General features: G+C 39.1%; 2 protein-coding genes and 1 long non-coding RNA gene across 5 annotated transcripts in view; 2 read left to right on the top strand and 1 right to left on the bottom strand.

Annotated features, from left to right (window-relative positions):
- Positions 1-3,542: 3,542 nt before the first annotated feature.
- cnpy1 (canopy FGF signaling regulator 1) overlaps positions 3,543-15,055 on the bottom strand; it is a 61,348-nt gene continuing 49,835 nt past the window's right edge. The window contains exons 6-7 of one of the 3 annotated variants that reach the window (XM_081597894.1): positions 5,477-5,553; positions 4,081-5,372 (exon numbers count right to left, since the gene is read on the bottom strand). In XM_081597894.1, coding sequence (XP_081454020.1) covers positions 5,355-5,372; positions 5,477-5,553 — 95 coding nt within the window. In that variant the 3' untranslated portion in view covers positions 4,081-5,354. Of the gene's footprint in view, positions 3,641-4,080; positions 5,373-5,476; positions 5,554-9,184; positions 9,326-15,055 lie in introns of those variants that run through there. The other 2 variants (XM_081597895.1, XM_081597893.1) reach the window with 2 other exon arrangements.
- Positions 5,349-8,613, top strand: LOC145547897 (uncharacterized). Its single transcript, XR_014084161.1, has 2 exons — positions 5,349-7,292; positions 8,198-8,613. It is a non-coding gene; the product is annotated as an uncharacterized LOC145547897 (long non-coding RNA).
- Positions 11,332-13,836, top strand: en2b (engrailed homeobox 2b). Its single transcript, XM_008433557.3, has 2 exons — positions 11,332-11,815; positions 13,245-13,836. Exons 1-2 carry the CDS (start codon positions 11,332-11,334, stop codon positions 13,565-13,567), a joined length of 807 nt encoding a protein of 268 aa, XP_008431779.2. The 3' UTR covers positions 13,568-13,836.

Here is a 15,055-nt window from a genome sequence, read left to right as displayed (position 1 = left end):
GAGTCTCCTCCACATTTAGCTTTAACTACTTATAGCTTAGATCTATTTTTTATATACATATTCACTGTAGGAAATTTAAAAATAAGCCCCATTTTATTTCTCTTACATTTTAAAATAAAAAAGCAACAGAACTTTGGGTAAAATAGGATGGAAACACACTATGAGGTTTGTTTCAAATGAAAAAAACTCCACATAGTTTCTAAGCCAAAAACATTTTTTGGTACTTTTTGAGTCACTCTGTCAATGAAATTCAATGCAGCAAATCTGAAACCTGCACTTACAGATGCTGGTCATGAAAAAGTTTATTTAAATCAGTAATTCCATTCAAAAAGTGACATTTATATATTAAATTAATTCATTACATACAGATTAATATATTTCAAATGTTTATTTCTTTTAGTGTTGATCATTACAACTAATAAAAACTCCAAATTCAGTATCAGAAAATTTGAATGTTGTGAAAAGGTTTGATATTGAAGACCCCTGGTGCCACGCACTAATCAGATAATTGGCTCAAAAAACCTGCATAGGTTTTTAAATTCTCTCAGACCAGTTCACTACACAATCATGGCAATGACTGCTGACTTGACAGTTGTCCAAAAGATGACCTTTGACACCTTGCACAAGAGGGCAAGACACCAAGGTCATTTCTAAAGAAGCTGGCTGTGCACAGAGCTCTGTTCACGTACATTCATAGAGAGGTGAAGGGAAGGAAAAGATGTGGTAGAAGAAAATGGACAATCAGGGTAACCACACCCTGGAGGGGATTGTGAAACAACCCGTTGTAAAATATGGGAAAGATTGAGAGAGAGTGGACTGCAGCTGGACTCAGAGCTTCATGAACCACCACACAGACATGCAGGACCTGGACTTCAGCTGTCACATTCCCCTCGTCAAGCCACTCGAACAAGAAACAGCATCAGAAGCATCTCAGCTGGGCTAAAGACAAAAAGGACTGGACTGCTGCTGAGTGGTCCAAAGTTATGTTCTCTGATGAAAGTGAATTCTTCATTTCTTTTGGAAATCAAGGCCCAAGTCTGGAGGAAGAGAGGAGAGGCACAGAATCCACGTTGCTTGAGGTCCAGTCAAAGTTTCCACAGTCAGTGACGGTTTGGGTGCCATGTCATCTGCTGGTGTCCGTCCACTTGGTTTCTGAGGTGAAAGGTCAATGTAGCCACTTACCAGGAAGTTTAGAGCACTTCAGGTTTCACGCTGCTGACCAACTTTATTGAGATACAGATTTCATGTCCCAGCAGCAGTTAGGTCCTGCACACAGAGCCAAAGCTACCAGGACCTGGTTTAAGGACCATGGTTTCTTAACTGGCCAGCAAACTCACCTGACCTGAACTCCATAGAAAATCTCTGTCTATGGCGAAGAGGAAGATGATGCGATACATCAACCCAACAATTCAGAAGAGCTGAGGGTCACTAGCACGACCTGACAATGCCACAGACTGATGACTCCATGTCACGCCTGCATTGCTGCAGTAATCTGGGCAAAAGGAGCCCAAAACTAAGTACTCCAGTGCTGCACATGCTCATAACTTTTAATGTTCATAGTTTCAGGTGCCAATATTTCTAAAAATCATTTTTTCTATTGGTCTTAAATAATCTAATTTTATTAGATAAAGAATTTGTGGTTTTCATTTGTTGTCAGTTTTAATCATCAAGATTAAAATAAACATTTGAAATGTATCAGTCTGTGTAACACATGAATATAATATACAAGTTTCCCTTTTTGGCTGGAATTGCTGACATAACTTTTTCATGATATTCTAATTTTATGACCATGAATGTGATCTAGAGCCATTGCAGGTTGCATACCCAAACTTTAACCATTAAAGTTTAATGCAAACCCAAATATTTAGTAATCTTTGAAGTTTGATGTACCCTACGTCAGAGAATCATCCCTGAAAGGACAACTGTAGATCAGGACAGTGCTTTTAGTTTAACAGAATTTAAAAACAGAATTTAGTTTAAATGTTACATTGGTGTAGTTGTGGTGTAGAGCAGATGAGCCACATGAAAACACTTGCTGTGAGTTATGACAACCAACAGATGGCGGCAGAAGCTCGCAGGTGTGGAGAGAAAGACTTCAGATGAATGTTTCTAAAATCTTTCATCTGAATGAAAGTTGATCATTTACGGAAACGACTGGGGGAAACATTTAATGTGCTAGAATATGTCAATAATAAAACACCCAACACTCGATAATCAATATTAGATTTCATTAGTTATTTTTATAGTCAGTGTTAACTGACAGTGTAAAGCCATTTTGCTGATTATGGCTGACAGCTAATGAAAACCATAAATTCAGTTGATCATAAACTGAGAACCTTAGTCTACATAATCAAAGAGAAATATCCTGATTTGATGAAAGTCCAACAGAGACTCTCCATCCTCAATGACCATGGCTCACAAGCTGTCATCGCTAAAGAAGTTGACAGAGGTCTTTGTCCACAGCATGCTAAGAAAGGTTTAGTGGAAGGAAAATGCATGGTCGAAAAAGGGACACAAGCAACTGTGATAACTGCAGCCTTGATGAGATAGTGAAGCAAAAGCCACTGAGAGTTTGGGGAGATTCACAAGGTGCTGACTGCAGCTGCAGTCAGAAACCAAAGTCTGAAGGATACGAGGAGAGTCAGCTGAACCACAGGCTGACCCCCTCCATGCCACACCGCATTAACACAGTAACTCAAGCAAAACGAGCCCAGACCACGTGCATGTACAGTTACTTTGGATACACATTTAGTAAGCTCACAATTCAGGGTTAATATCTTTTTTATATATAACATAAGCCTTCAAAATGTATAGAAACATGATTTGAATGGATCACCATAAAATTAACAGATGTGAGTTTTGCTTTTTGAGTTGAATTACTGACATAAACCTTTTGGAAGTATTCTCTGATTTAACTGTAATCTTCAAACAGAGGCTGGGCTAGTACCTCTAGTTTCTCCAGGAGCCCAGTGGGGGGATGTAGACTCATACTGGTTGTACTGGTGGAGGGTGTGGGGTTATCATTGATGATGGTCGATCGTCACCTCACTCCTTTAAACTTGTGGGATCTTAGTTCCAGTTTGTCACACAGTCTGATATTCTTCTCCAGTCAGTCACTGACTGACACGACCTGCAGAAAATCTGTAAGAGATCTTTGACCGGACTGAGTGGATTTTCCTGCTGTCAGCAAGTTTCTCTCTCCAGGACTCTGACACATGATGGAAGAAGTCCTTGAAGTAACATTTGAGTCCAGGCAGTCTTCATCCCATCTCAGCAGTCTGCATCTTCGGCCCCCCTCCCCCCTCCCCACCGAGCTGTCCTCTGTTCCTTCTTGTTCATTCACCTTGGCTGTCTGGCTCTGTGCCCTGGAATAACTGCCATTCCTTCTTCTGAGAGCAGGTAGCCTGTGTTCAGGACAATACAAACACTTTGGATCACTGCAGGGCTAAACTGTGTTGTTATAAAATGTTCAAATGACATCAAAGGATCCTTAAAAGGTCTGGAATGAATCACAGCCTTTTAGTAACAGTTATGATCCTCACCTTGACCTTTCAGGAACTGTTAGAACACAGAAGTAATGTGAATTGTGGAGCTGGGAAGAATCCAGACATGGGACATTTCCAGAGTATCATCATGGTTCCTAAAGTGGAGATGAAATATTGCTACTGATGGTTATGTTTTGAAGGAACCCACCAGTGAAACTGCAATCCTTTCTCATACAACTGATTTTATTAAATATTTATAAAACAAAGGCGTTTGATTTACTTCATTTAGTCAATGCGAATGAATACCTGCTTCATCAAATGTAAAATTAATATTTTTGTGACGACATGAATAAATTGAGTTGAAGTTTGTGAACTATAAACCAAAGGTGTTGATCACAGTAAAATAACCTTGGACAGTCTGGTTGGGACACAAACGTCTTAAATCACTCAAGTCTAGGTGACAATGAAATGTTCACTCTATCAAACTCTGCCGTGTGACAGACGGCACTTTTGTGTTCCTTCTGGTAGCTAAAGGCGGTTTCTTTGTTTCTGGTTTTGAAGACAGTGTGAACAGAATGGATTCATTTGCCACATGCAATGTTTACCCAAAGGATTTATTACAATAGAGATTAATTAAGAAAACCCAAACAAGAAAGCATAGAGGTTGGGGGTGTAGCACAGTAATACCGCAGTATGAACAGGGAGGGAAGAGGACCCAGCATTATTTGATGAATACCTTCACTGCAAGTATTCATCAACCTTCACTTGCTCCAGTAGGATCCATTCTGATCCATTATGTCAAAAGAAAAACACAGTTTTGGATTCACTCTAACCACATCCTTCTTAAAATAATTAGAACGTGTTCATCAGAATGGTTCACAGTAAGTGTCAAATAAATAGAATGACCAATGAAATTTTAAAACAGCGCCTCTCAAAGGCAAGTCAAATAACTGAATAGAATAATAATAAGTATATGTCAATAAAAATACAAAAATATTGTAGAAATACATAACAACTGGGACATTAAGAAAAATGAATACATAAATGATCAGTTTATAGATGGATCAGCTGTGTTCAGGGTAAAAACAGCTCTTGGGTAGAAATAGAAGTGGTGTCCAGGGTGTGAGGGGTCCTCGGTGATCAGCTGGTGATCAGCTGGTGATCAGCTGGTGATCAGCTGGTGATCAGCTGGTGATCAGCTGGTGATCAGCTGGTGATCTTTGTCACATGGGAAGCTAATCTGGGAGCTAATTCCCTCATAATACACATCACTGTTTGAAACATACATATCAAAGCTGAGCTGTTGTCATTATTTTATTTATTTGTTACTAATAGTTCATATTTGTTATTCTTTCACCCTTTTTACTTTTTTTAGTCAGTTTGATTAGGTTCTTATTATTTTGTGTTTAATAAAATGTCACTGATTGATTTTTATATTTTTTAGAGAACTTGTTTATTCTATAAATCTGTTACAGTTTGAAAATCCACCTTTTTTGTTCTGTAATATCACACTCCACCAGGCAGGTAATCATAAAACTATAAGTGAGAGTAAGAGCTATTTTGCTATTGATTTCTGATCATCAGGTAGTGGCCTGACTTTTTATTGTGATTAAAATCATTAACTTCAATAATTGTCCATGTCTTTTAGTAAGTTATTCAAGGACAAACCAAAACATTATTCTTGCAAAGCAGATGCAAACATCAAAATGTTCAAATGTTTGACTCTAATTGAAAAAAATCTCATTTCGAACCATTGCTGCAGCATGGAAGATACTGACTGATAATAACCTCTCATCACAACCCCACTTCATAAAGTAAGTGTACGCATCAGTTCCATGTTATCCAGTGTACGGTTCAGCCAGCATTTCCTCAACACATTAGAATGTCCTGCAGCAGGAGAAAGACAAGGAGAAGTTTTAAAATTAAAAAAGCGGCAGAGCAAAACCTCCCTTATTCAGAAAGCAGTCCTGTGTACTCATGCAAGGACTGACCAGCAGCCGGGGAAGCCAAGCACCACTGGAGTCAGTGAAGTTAGTCAGCGTGGCCCTGTGGCTCCTTTCACTCCAGGCTTATCCATAGCACAGTGAGCAGAAGGATTAAAGCAGTAAGTCAGGGGTGTCCAAAGTCGGTCCTGGAGGGCCGACATCCTGCATGTTTTAGTCTCTGCCTGGTTTTACACACCTGCATCAAATGATGGCTCATTCGATGGCCTAAGGAGAACATTGACTTGCTGAGGAGGTTGTTACAACCACTAGGGAGAGAACTAAAACATGCAGGATGTCGGCCCGCCAGGACCGACTTTGGACACCCCTGCAATAAGTGATAGCAATGAACCAGCTCCAGGCCCTCGACCTGCTGTGAGGGGCCACGACCAGAATGGTGTGATCGGGACCAAGAAGAGGGTTCTGCGTGAAGTGAATAGTTTTCTGACTTTGTGTAAACACAGATTTAGATTAAAATTAATTAAAAGATTAAAATGAACCCTCGCTTCACATATATTTGGTGACATTACAATCTAGCTCCTAGCTCTCAAACACATTTCATAATTTTCTGCTTTTTTGCAGGTGAAAAATGCTAACTGTTGCATCTTGTGTGAGCTAATATCTGAAAACTAACAACTAATCTCTTAGTTCTTAAACTATTTAGTAAAATAGTAAAAAACTAGATTTTTTCTCTAAGACATTTTTTCTGACAACAAGCAGAACCCTGTTCTGGTCAGGGATAGAAATCCTGAGCAGGTGGACTGACTGTACACTGGACCTCTTCAAATAAAAGAAACAAAAAAATTCCTACTGAAGATTTATTTTAATAAGCTTCCATTAGCAGTGTTGTGGTCAAGACCCCCTATCCCGAGACCAAGACCAGCACCCCGCGCTACATGACACAATAAAATGTAAAATATAATCAAAATTACTTTTCAAATTGATCTGAAAGATCCGTATTCCCATAAAAACATAGATATTAAATACTTAACAAATTTAACCAATATTAAATTTAACAAACTCTTTGTTCTGATTATCAATCATTTAATATTTAAAAATTACATAATCAGATGGACCAAATATAAAGTTCAGTGGAAATGTTGGTATTTTTATGATGAAAAGGAAAATAATTAATACAAGTAACAAAAAAATTATAAAACTGGGTAAAAGAATTATTTTTTCCAAACTAGTTTCTTTCAATAAAAAAACTTCTGAAACTTTAATAAGAACTGCAGGTGTGTCTGTGTCTGGTGAATTTTTGCTTAGAACATGTTGGTTCTTCATTCATTGAAGTGACTCACAGAAGGCAGAGAATCCAGAAATGTTACACAAGTAAGAGTAACGATACTTCATAATAAAATTACTTAAGGATAAGAAAAAAGTATAGCAGAGTAAAAATATTCCTAAAAGTAATTTTTTTCAAAAAAGTTACTCGAGTAGCTATTTACTACTGCAGATAATAAACTAGGACATTAACAATATCTCCCTCTGCTGGACTCAGTGGTTTATAGATTTATAAAACTTTTTGTGTGATGAGGATCTAAATCAGTCAGATTTTTGCATGAGGTTTATTAAAACTATCAGTCTATTGTGAATAACACATGCGATCTTTAATACATTATCAAAAATGTTTTTGCTATGTTTCATATGTTCATAAAAAGTCTGTGATATTGATCTGTGTATTAATGTTTTTTTTCTCTTTCTGCAGGTGTAGAAGCAGTCTTCTCTCTTTCTTTTTCTCCTCCACCCTTTTGTCTTTCATTCCCTTTAAACCAGAGGTCTCATTCTCGCGGCCCGCAGGCCAATGGGGTATATGCCACGAGAGGTGGTGACGTATTTCCGTTTGAATTTATGCCACATAGATTGGTTCCTGGTCCTGCTTGCTCCTATTGTTTTTACCCAAAGCTGCAAGATCTGTACCATGAAAAAGACGCAAAACTTAAAATATCTGTGAGCTACTGGTACAACTATCCAGTTTTGTGGTGTGTCGTTGTGTCCAGTAATTAGCCGGTACCATCCAGTGCTTAGTTTTTTTCATTTTCCTGCTGATAACTAGTCAGTCAGATTAAGGTCCAAAACCTTCGCTTTACAGCCGTTTAAGTGGCACCGACCCACATAAAACACCCACAGAACAAATGGTACAAATCACGTATTTCCCGAATCCCGAAAATATGACATCTACCTTTGCTGTTTCATAATTATAATCCACGTTAGAGTGAATTTTTCCACTTGGCTGCTATAATTGTTCTTGCGTTACACAACGTAATTTCTCTTTTTTCCTCCTCTTAGAAAATGAGGTTATGACTGCATTTTGTTTTAAAATGGTAAATTTAGGTTTGCCTCGACTTTTATAAACTAATGCCTCTTATATGCATCATTTTTGTATTACTGTTGGTGCAGTATTAGGCGAACACGGTGCTTTGCCTGCTAGTAGTTTAAATTAATTTCAGCTGCACACTTTCAAAAGAGTATTCAGATTTTAACATGCATTTCTAAGCAGTATTTAGTTCACTCTTACTCAGTAACTTCAATGTTGTTACAACTCTGAAACATTTTTTTTTGCAGTTTCTTTGTGATACCAGAACTATTTCACTTAAATTTAATTTCCTGAGATATTGTCAATTTATTTTCAAGCAAAACTCTCAAAAAGAGCTGAGGATTTATTAGTTTTGATTATGTTGTGCAGCTAAATATGGACACTTATTAGTTTTTTTTTTTTTTATTTTTCAGGTTTGCATCGTAACACCTCGTGATGTTCTGAGACATGATCGCTGTGCTGATTACCTTTCCATTGGATCCAAGCACCTGGACCAGCTGACCGGTACGGCGTCCATCAGTCCACGGTCTGCCGGATCATCACAACGTGGACTAACTTTTATTTACAGTACTTGGTTAAACTATGATCTTGAAACCGGAGCACCAGATATGCAAAAATCTACCTGCAGACTTTGTTGGCTACCCTGACACTGCAGTCATCCTGGACGGGGCTGAGCCGGACTTCCTCTCCTCCAGAGTGACGAGTTTTCATCACCAGTAAAGGCAAAACAAGTCTGATGTCTGATTAGCTGCTAGGAAGTATATTATATATTCACTGTTCATTTTGCTATCCTGTTTGTACCTACAATAAAATTGAATCTCATTTGTAATTCTCTACATTTCACAAACTTTTTCCCCTTTTCTCAGTGTTTACGTTATATCAAGTATTTGCATGTAGATCAGGAATTCAAGTGAGATGTTAAAATGCAACACATTTAGGTTATACCAGCAAAGAAATGTGAATATTAAGTAATATGTAGTCATATAATTTAATATGCTGAATAAGGCTGGATGATACAAGATTTTTTTTCATACCAGATTTGATTTTAATCGATTCCTCCCGCCCTCAATTTCTATAATAAAATCACAGAAAATACTTTCAAAAAATGCCTTTATTTCAATCATCTGTTCTGTGAGTTGTATAAGGGAGCATTACGGTCAGGATACAAGAAATTTTAATTGCAAGAATGCAGTCATCGTTACAGCAGAATAAAGATGCAATTTTATAACAATGTCTTAAAATTACAAGAAGTCGTTTTAATGAGAAATAAAGATTCAGATTGATCTGTAACCAGCTCAGTCCATGTGGTTCTGACATTTGTCAGTAATCAAGATGACAATGATACTATCATTTCCACCTCAACTGACCAGGTAAGCATTAAGGTAAAAATAAAAAATACTGTATAAACAAATACTGTATGGAAAAAGAGCAACTGATAGAAATACTTTATATAAAGAAAAGCAGAAAAGTTGTTGGCAACATTAGCTCAGCCAATCTCTCCGTCCAGGAAGCCATCAAACAGAACTCCTGTCCAACTCCAACTAGAATAAAGATTAAAAAAAGAAAACGGAAAGTTAAAATAATAATCACAAATTAATAATTCAGATCTAATGCGTTCTGGAATCTATTGACATTTTACAAATTTCACAGATCAATTAGAAGGTTTCACAAATGTTTTATTCATTCTGCTGTTAGTACAGAATAATCTAGTTAGGTTTGAAATGTCTAGGTGTTGTTTTTAAAGTACAACACATTAAAAAATCTCAAGATAGTGAAAAATTAAGTGTAATCGCCCTTTAGCTATTTCCGAATTAGATGCTACATTCGGAAGCTAACTTCAGCTTTGACTGATAGCTTGGGCACAATATAGACAGATCTGTATATGTTTATATAGATGTATATCTTTATCTATCTATAGATATGTAGATTGCACAATGGACAGATAATCAAAACAGTGAACCTCCGAGCGCTTGAGAAGGGAGCTAGAGAATGGATGGCCGAAATTAGCGTTCATAAATCAGATCAACCTTGAGTTAAACGCCGCTTGCTCTGCAGATATTGGAAAATCCAATATTCAACTCGAAACTAACTTCACTGCAGTCGGTAACACAATAAAACCACCGGGATAAAGTTTGTTTTGGTCTGTGGCCTGTAAAGATGGCACCGAGCGACTGCACCTAAACGCCCCACAACGTCTGACGCAGTGACGTTGGTTCCAAAGCTCTATTGGCCAATAGTAGAGGAGCTGGGCATAGAAGGCAGCTCTCCTCATTAACATAACGATGCAGCAGAAATACAGCGAGCGGAAAAGGAAGAACCAAAAAAAGGCAGAGCAAAATATCTATTTTTCTTGACAAAAACGCATGTTAAGGGGAAATAAAAAAGAAAATATATATTACTTGACGGAAACTCGTGTAAGGAAAAGGAAAAACTAAATATATATGTATGCTTTTATTTCTTATTATGTTGGTTTTTGTCCTAATTTATGCACTTCATGTATTGGAGACATAATTAAATGTTGATGACATTTGAGGATATTTTTTCAATGTTTTTTGTGGAATCCCAGCCTCACCCAGACTCTGCCTCCAGTGGCCCCCGGGTAAATTGAGTTTGAGGCCCCTGCTCTGTTCTCCCTTTCGTTTCTCTTTTCTTTTCTTTTGGGCACAAATAACGTGTCCATTAGATTTGATTTAAACCCAAAGCAATTTCTAAATGTGTAAACGTGAATCTTGTCCAGTCCCTGATCTGCCATAATTAATTTATAATGCATGTCATCAAAAGTCTAGCCGTCCTTTACAGCAGAAGGTTCCTACACTGACAGTCAATCTGACTGTCTTATCCAAACACAATGAAACAAGGACTTAATATTCTGAATCTCTGACATGTTCATTGATGCAGATATTTCACTTTGAGACATGAACTAAGAATTTTGAGAAATAAACTGGATTCTGTAGGAAATCCGTGGTGTTTTGATTCATACAAATTGTTTTGAGAAATGCATTTAATGTTTTGTAAATGTAGAAAATGATTCGAGAAATCAACATGATACATATTCTGTGAATCTATTGGTCAAAATCACGTGTTCATGAGGCCCGTAATACGACGTCAGTCCAGAGTCCTGCAGCCAATCAGAAATCAGACCCAAAATTGTTTAGTGGAAGATTTGAGCGGCATTTTCATCAAGAGGATTTGGTGCAGCAGGAAGATTCTCTAACTGAGCTGGAGCTGGAGCAGTCTGCAGCTTTCACACTTTGGTTCGTTTGTTTCAATGTAACAGGTAGTTTGTGCTGCAGTGGAGTGAAGGAGTGAGAGCAGAGAGGAGAGGGATGCTCTCATCACAAAGAAAGCATGATTGTTCTGGGCCGAAATTCACAGGCGCGTTTTCAGAACTGAACACTTTTACCTCAGATGCAAACACACTGCCTGCTTTTCTTATCGAATTTTTATTTTTCATTCTTTCCAACGGCATCAGCTAATTGCTCAAAGGAAGACAGAGACTAATCAGAAACTTGGATCTCTTTCTTTGGAGCTTCAGCTCATCATCATTATGGAGGAAAATGTTCAAGGAGAACGTCAGAGTCCAAAGAGCTCTGGAGAGGACCCCAACCGGGCCGTCCGGCCTCTGCTGCAGCAGCCCGGGATTCAGCAGTCCAACCGGGTCACCAACTTCTACATAGACAACATCCTGAGGCCGGACTTTGGCCGAAAGAGAAAGAAAAGCACATTATGTGTTCGGGGAGGATACGGGCTGGAGGAGAGGAGCGAGGTGTCAGTGAGAAAAGCTTCCAAAACGGACTCAAAGCGCGGCAGGACAGGAGGAAGGGAGGACAGCCTGGGGAAGTCCGACCACCAGCCTGCGGAGACTGAGGCGAGCGGTCCCGGGCAAACAGCCTGCGACTCCGGCCGAAGGGTCTCCTGCCGCAGCCCCGAGAGCAGCGAGGCCCCGGCGGCTCCTGCGGCCCCAGCAGCCAAGCCGATGCTGTGGCCGGCCTGGGTTTATTGTACCAGGTACTCCGACCGGCCTTCATCAGGTTGGTGGAAAATGTTCCCTCAATCACATCATTTTAGATACATTTAGTAAAATGCGAATTTTAGAGGTAAAATTAAATATTATCTCTGAGATAAAATAAATAAATAAATGAAACATATGAAATTGTGGGAAAGACTACGGAAGGAAAAAAAATCTTATTTAAACTTTGAAATATGATCGAGAGTATTTTAAAATTAGCTGAACAGTAGAAACAATAGTTTAAAGAAAAAACGAAGCACTTTTAACAAAGACTTAGCCGTTATTGCACCAACATATAAATATAATATTATTAGAATCATTTAGCCGTGATTAAAATAAAACATGAAGATCATTTATGATTCATGCAGCATATTCATCATGAAAAGAACGCTTTCTCTAGGTTTTTGACTTTTGATTTTCCTGACCATAATAATGTGACAAAGTGGACACAAAGTGTTTTATTAAAATAAAAGTGAAATGGAAAAAAATGTTTTACAGTCAAAAACATAAAATACCGAAGTAACACCAAGTTAAACGTAATTGTTTCCCCGCTTCTTTGTTATTTTACCATTTGCATTTTTTTTTCTAACAAAAGAGTTGGGGGTGCAGTGGGGGGAGGCGGGCGAGTGTAAAAAAGTGAGGGGGCCGTGAAAACCAAAAATCCTGAATCATTTTAAACCGGCCTTTAGAAAACATGAAGAAAAACTGACCGCTGATCTGCGGCTACATTTAATTCGTCTGAGTGAAAAGTTGGCTTCACGTCACATGTCAGCATTCAAACATGTTTCCTCTACATATATAAAAAACAACTAAAGGAGGAATAATAATAAAAACGGAATGCATTGAGCATCCGGAGAACTACCACTACAACTGGTGCAAAAGTTTGATTTTGTTCACGAAAATACGACAAAGTTTTAACGTTCGGGCCCGAACTGAGCCGAAAGGAACCCGAAACGAGGCCACAGTTCATCTGCAGCCTGGATTTATTGTTGCTCGGTTTGATCAAATGTCTGACGGTCGTTTTCCTTCTGTTTTTATTCAGTCTGATCCAGTTGATTTTTGCTAAGACAGGCATTTGTCCTCCATCCAGCCTGAGACTCAAACCACGGAGCAGAAATAACAAACCTCGTCATAAATCCCAAACATTGCGCAATTTTGGGGAAACACAAAACGTGTGATTCAAATCTGATTTAAGGAAATATTAAAAGTTTCCTATTAAAGATGTAGTGAGGACGTCAGAGGTATTGTCTCAGAATAAATCGCGTCCTCCATTCTGAAGTTTGGTCCCTGAGATAATTCACCAATGAACAAGAAAAATCTCTGATGTTCATGTCAAGAAGTTCAGCATCTTGGGGAAAAGCGCCTTTCTCTCTCCGTTTAAATCTCAAAAACTTTCAACAAAGCTTGAAAACGAGCTAACTGGATGTTTTGTTCTCTCTTTTTCACACAAGGGCCCAGATCCCGCAAACCAAAGAAAGCTCCGACCCCGAGCAAGGAGGACAAGCGGCCCCGGACGGCCTTCAGTGCCGAGCAGCTGCAGCGGCTGAAAGCGGAGTTCCAGAAGAACCGCTACCTCACCGAGCAGCGGAGGCAGAACCTGGCCCTGGAGCTCAGCCTCAACGAGTCTCAGATCAAAATCTGGTTCCAGAACAAGCGGGCCAAGATTAAAAAGGCCACCGGGAAGAAGAACTCTCTGGCGGAGCACCTGATGGCGCAGGGGCTGTACAACCACTCCGCCGGCCGAGAGGCGGAGGCCCGTTCCGACAGCGACTGAAGCCATCACACCACCAGCATCCTGAGGCTCTGGATGCTCTGGCTGCTCTGGATGCTCTGGATGCTCTGGATGCTCTGGATGCTCTGGATGCTCTGGATGCTCTGGATGCTCTGGATGCTCTGGATGCTCTGGATGCTCTGGATGCTCTGGATGCTCTGCGCCACCGCTGTCTGACACCACACAGTTCTGCGGGCTGCACACCGCACGTGGCAAACTGCGATACAGCCCGAAGCAGCCTCAGACAAATCTCTTGAAATGTTTTAGATGAAGACTTCTTTCGTCTTGCAGGCTAAGCTGAGTTAGAAGGCCGGCTCGGAGCGCTCCAGGCCGGCCAGAACCACCGGCGGACAGTGTGGCTGCTGGAACCCAAAGACAGCTGAGCGGCTTCAGCCGCTTCATGGTAGGCCTTCTGTTCGTCCAGCTGTTCTGTTGCTACATTTTCCTTTGTGAGTCAAAGCTCCGCTATGTTTCATTTTAGAGCTGATCTGGCAGCAGGCGCCTGCAGAGCTGCTAGTTTTCTAGGATTTCAATCATTTATGGACCTGACCTGAAATGCCTTTGGATCTGTGGTTCCAGTGCTGCCTTATCGCAGTTCCCCCATTTCCCAGCAAAGTATCGGTGTCAATAAGTGGGATCATGCGCTCTTATTTATATCCAACACAGCCAGAATCCAGAGCAAAGACGCTCTGACATGTTTACATAATTTATTTTTCTACACAAACCTGTCTTTGAATGCAATGTTTGGCAGATCAGATTAATATGAATCCAAACCAAATGTAAGCCTGACAATGCAGTCAACTTTTTTGTTTCCTTTAATTGCTTCTGTTTCCTAATGAAGATTTTGTTTTCAGTTGTTTTTGTCCTTTTCTGATAAAATTCTCCTTTTTAGACAACATGTAAATAATTTATGTCATGATGATGTGTAAATAAACAATGCAGATCTGACTTTTTATATATTTTATTTTATGCCCAAATACAGAACACATTTTTATGAAAATAAGCAACTTATCAGACTTTGCAAACAGTTTTAGCTTTAATTATAAATGCACAGAAAGTGGCAGATGGAAACAATTCAATCTATATGTACATTTGCATTTCCTTTGTTTAAGATGCTCATTTAAAATCCAGTGATTGAATGATTCGCTTATTACGTATAAGCATTCAGTTCATACAATTTCTACAAGAAGAATTAAAGCTTAAATTGATGTTTTTACTCTGAACATGAATATTTTCCATAAGTGGTAAAATATTGAGTAAAAAGCTCCAAGCATAAACGTCTTCACAGGTCAAATGAACCATATACTTGCTGCTGTTTCAAAAATGAAGATTAGAGAATAAAAACAATCCTATAAAATTTGCAGACATTAGCAATTAAATAAGCATCATAGAAACAAAGGCATGTAAGTAGAATGTATGAGCAGGAACCGATTCAGAACAATAAGGGTTCCTGGACTGGAGTCAGTTTTGGTGCTCTATCCAAAGAACAAA

The sequence above is a fragment of the Poecilia reticulata genome, chromosome 17 (genome assembly GCF_904066995.2).
Source record: "Poecilia reticulata chromosome 17, P_reticulata-male-v2, whole genome shotgun sequence".
Taxonomy (NCBI): Eukaryota; Metazoa; Chordata; class Actinopteri; order Cyprinodontiformes; family Poeciliidae; genus Poecilia; species Poecilia reticulata.
This window is presented reverse-complemented; position numbering and strand designations above follow the sequence as displayed.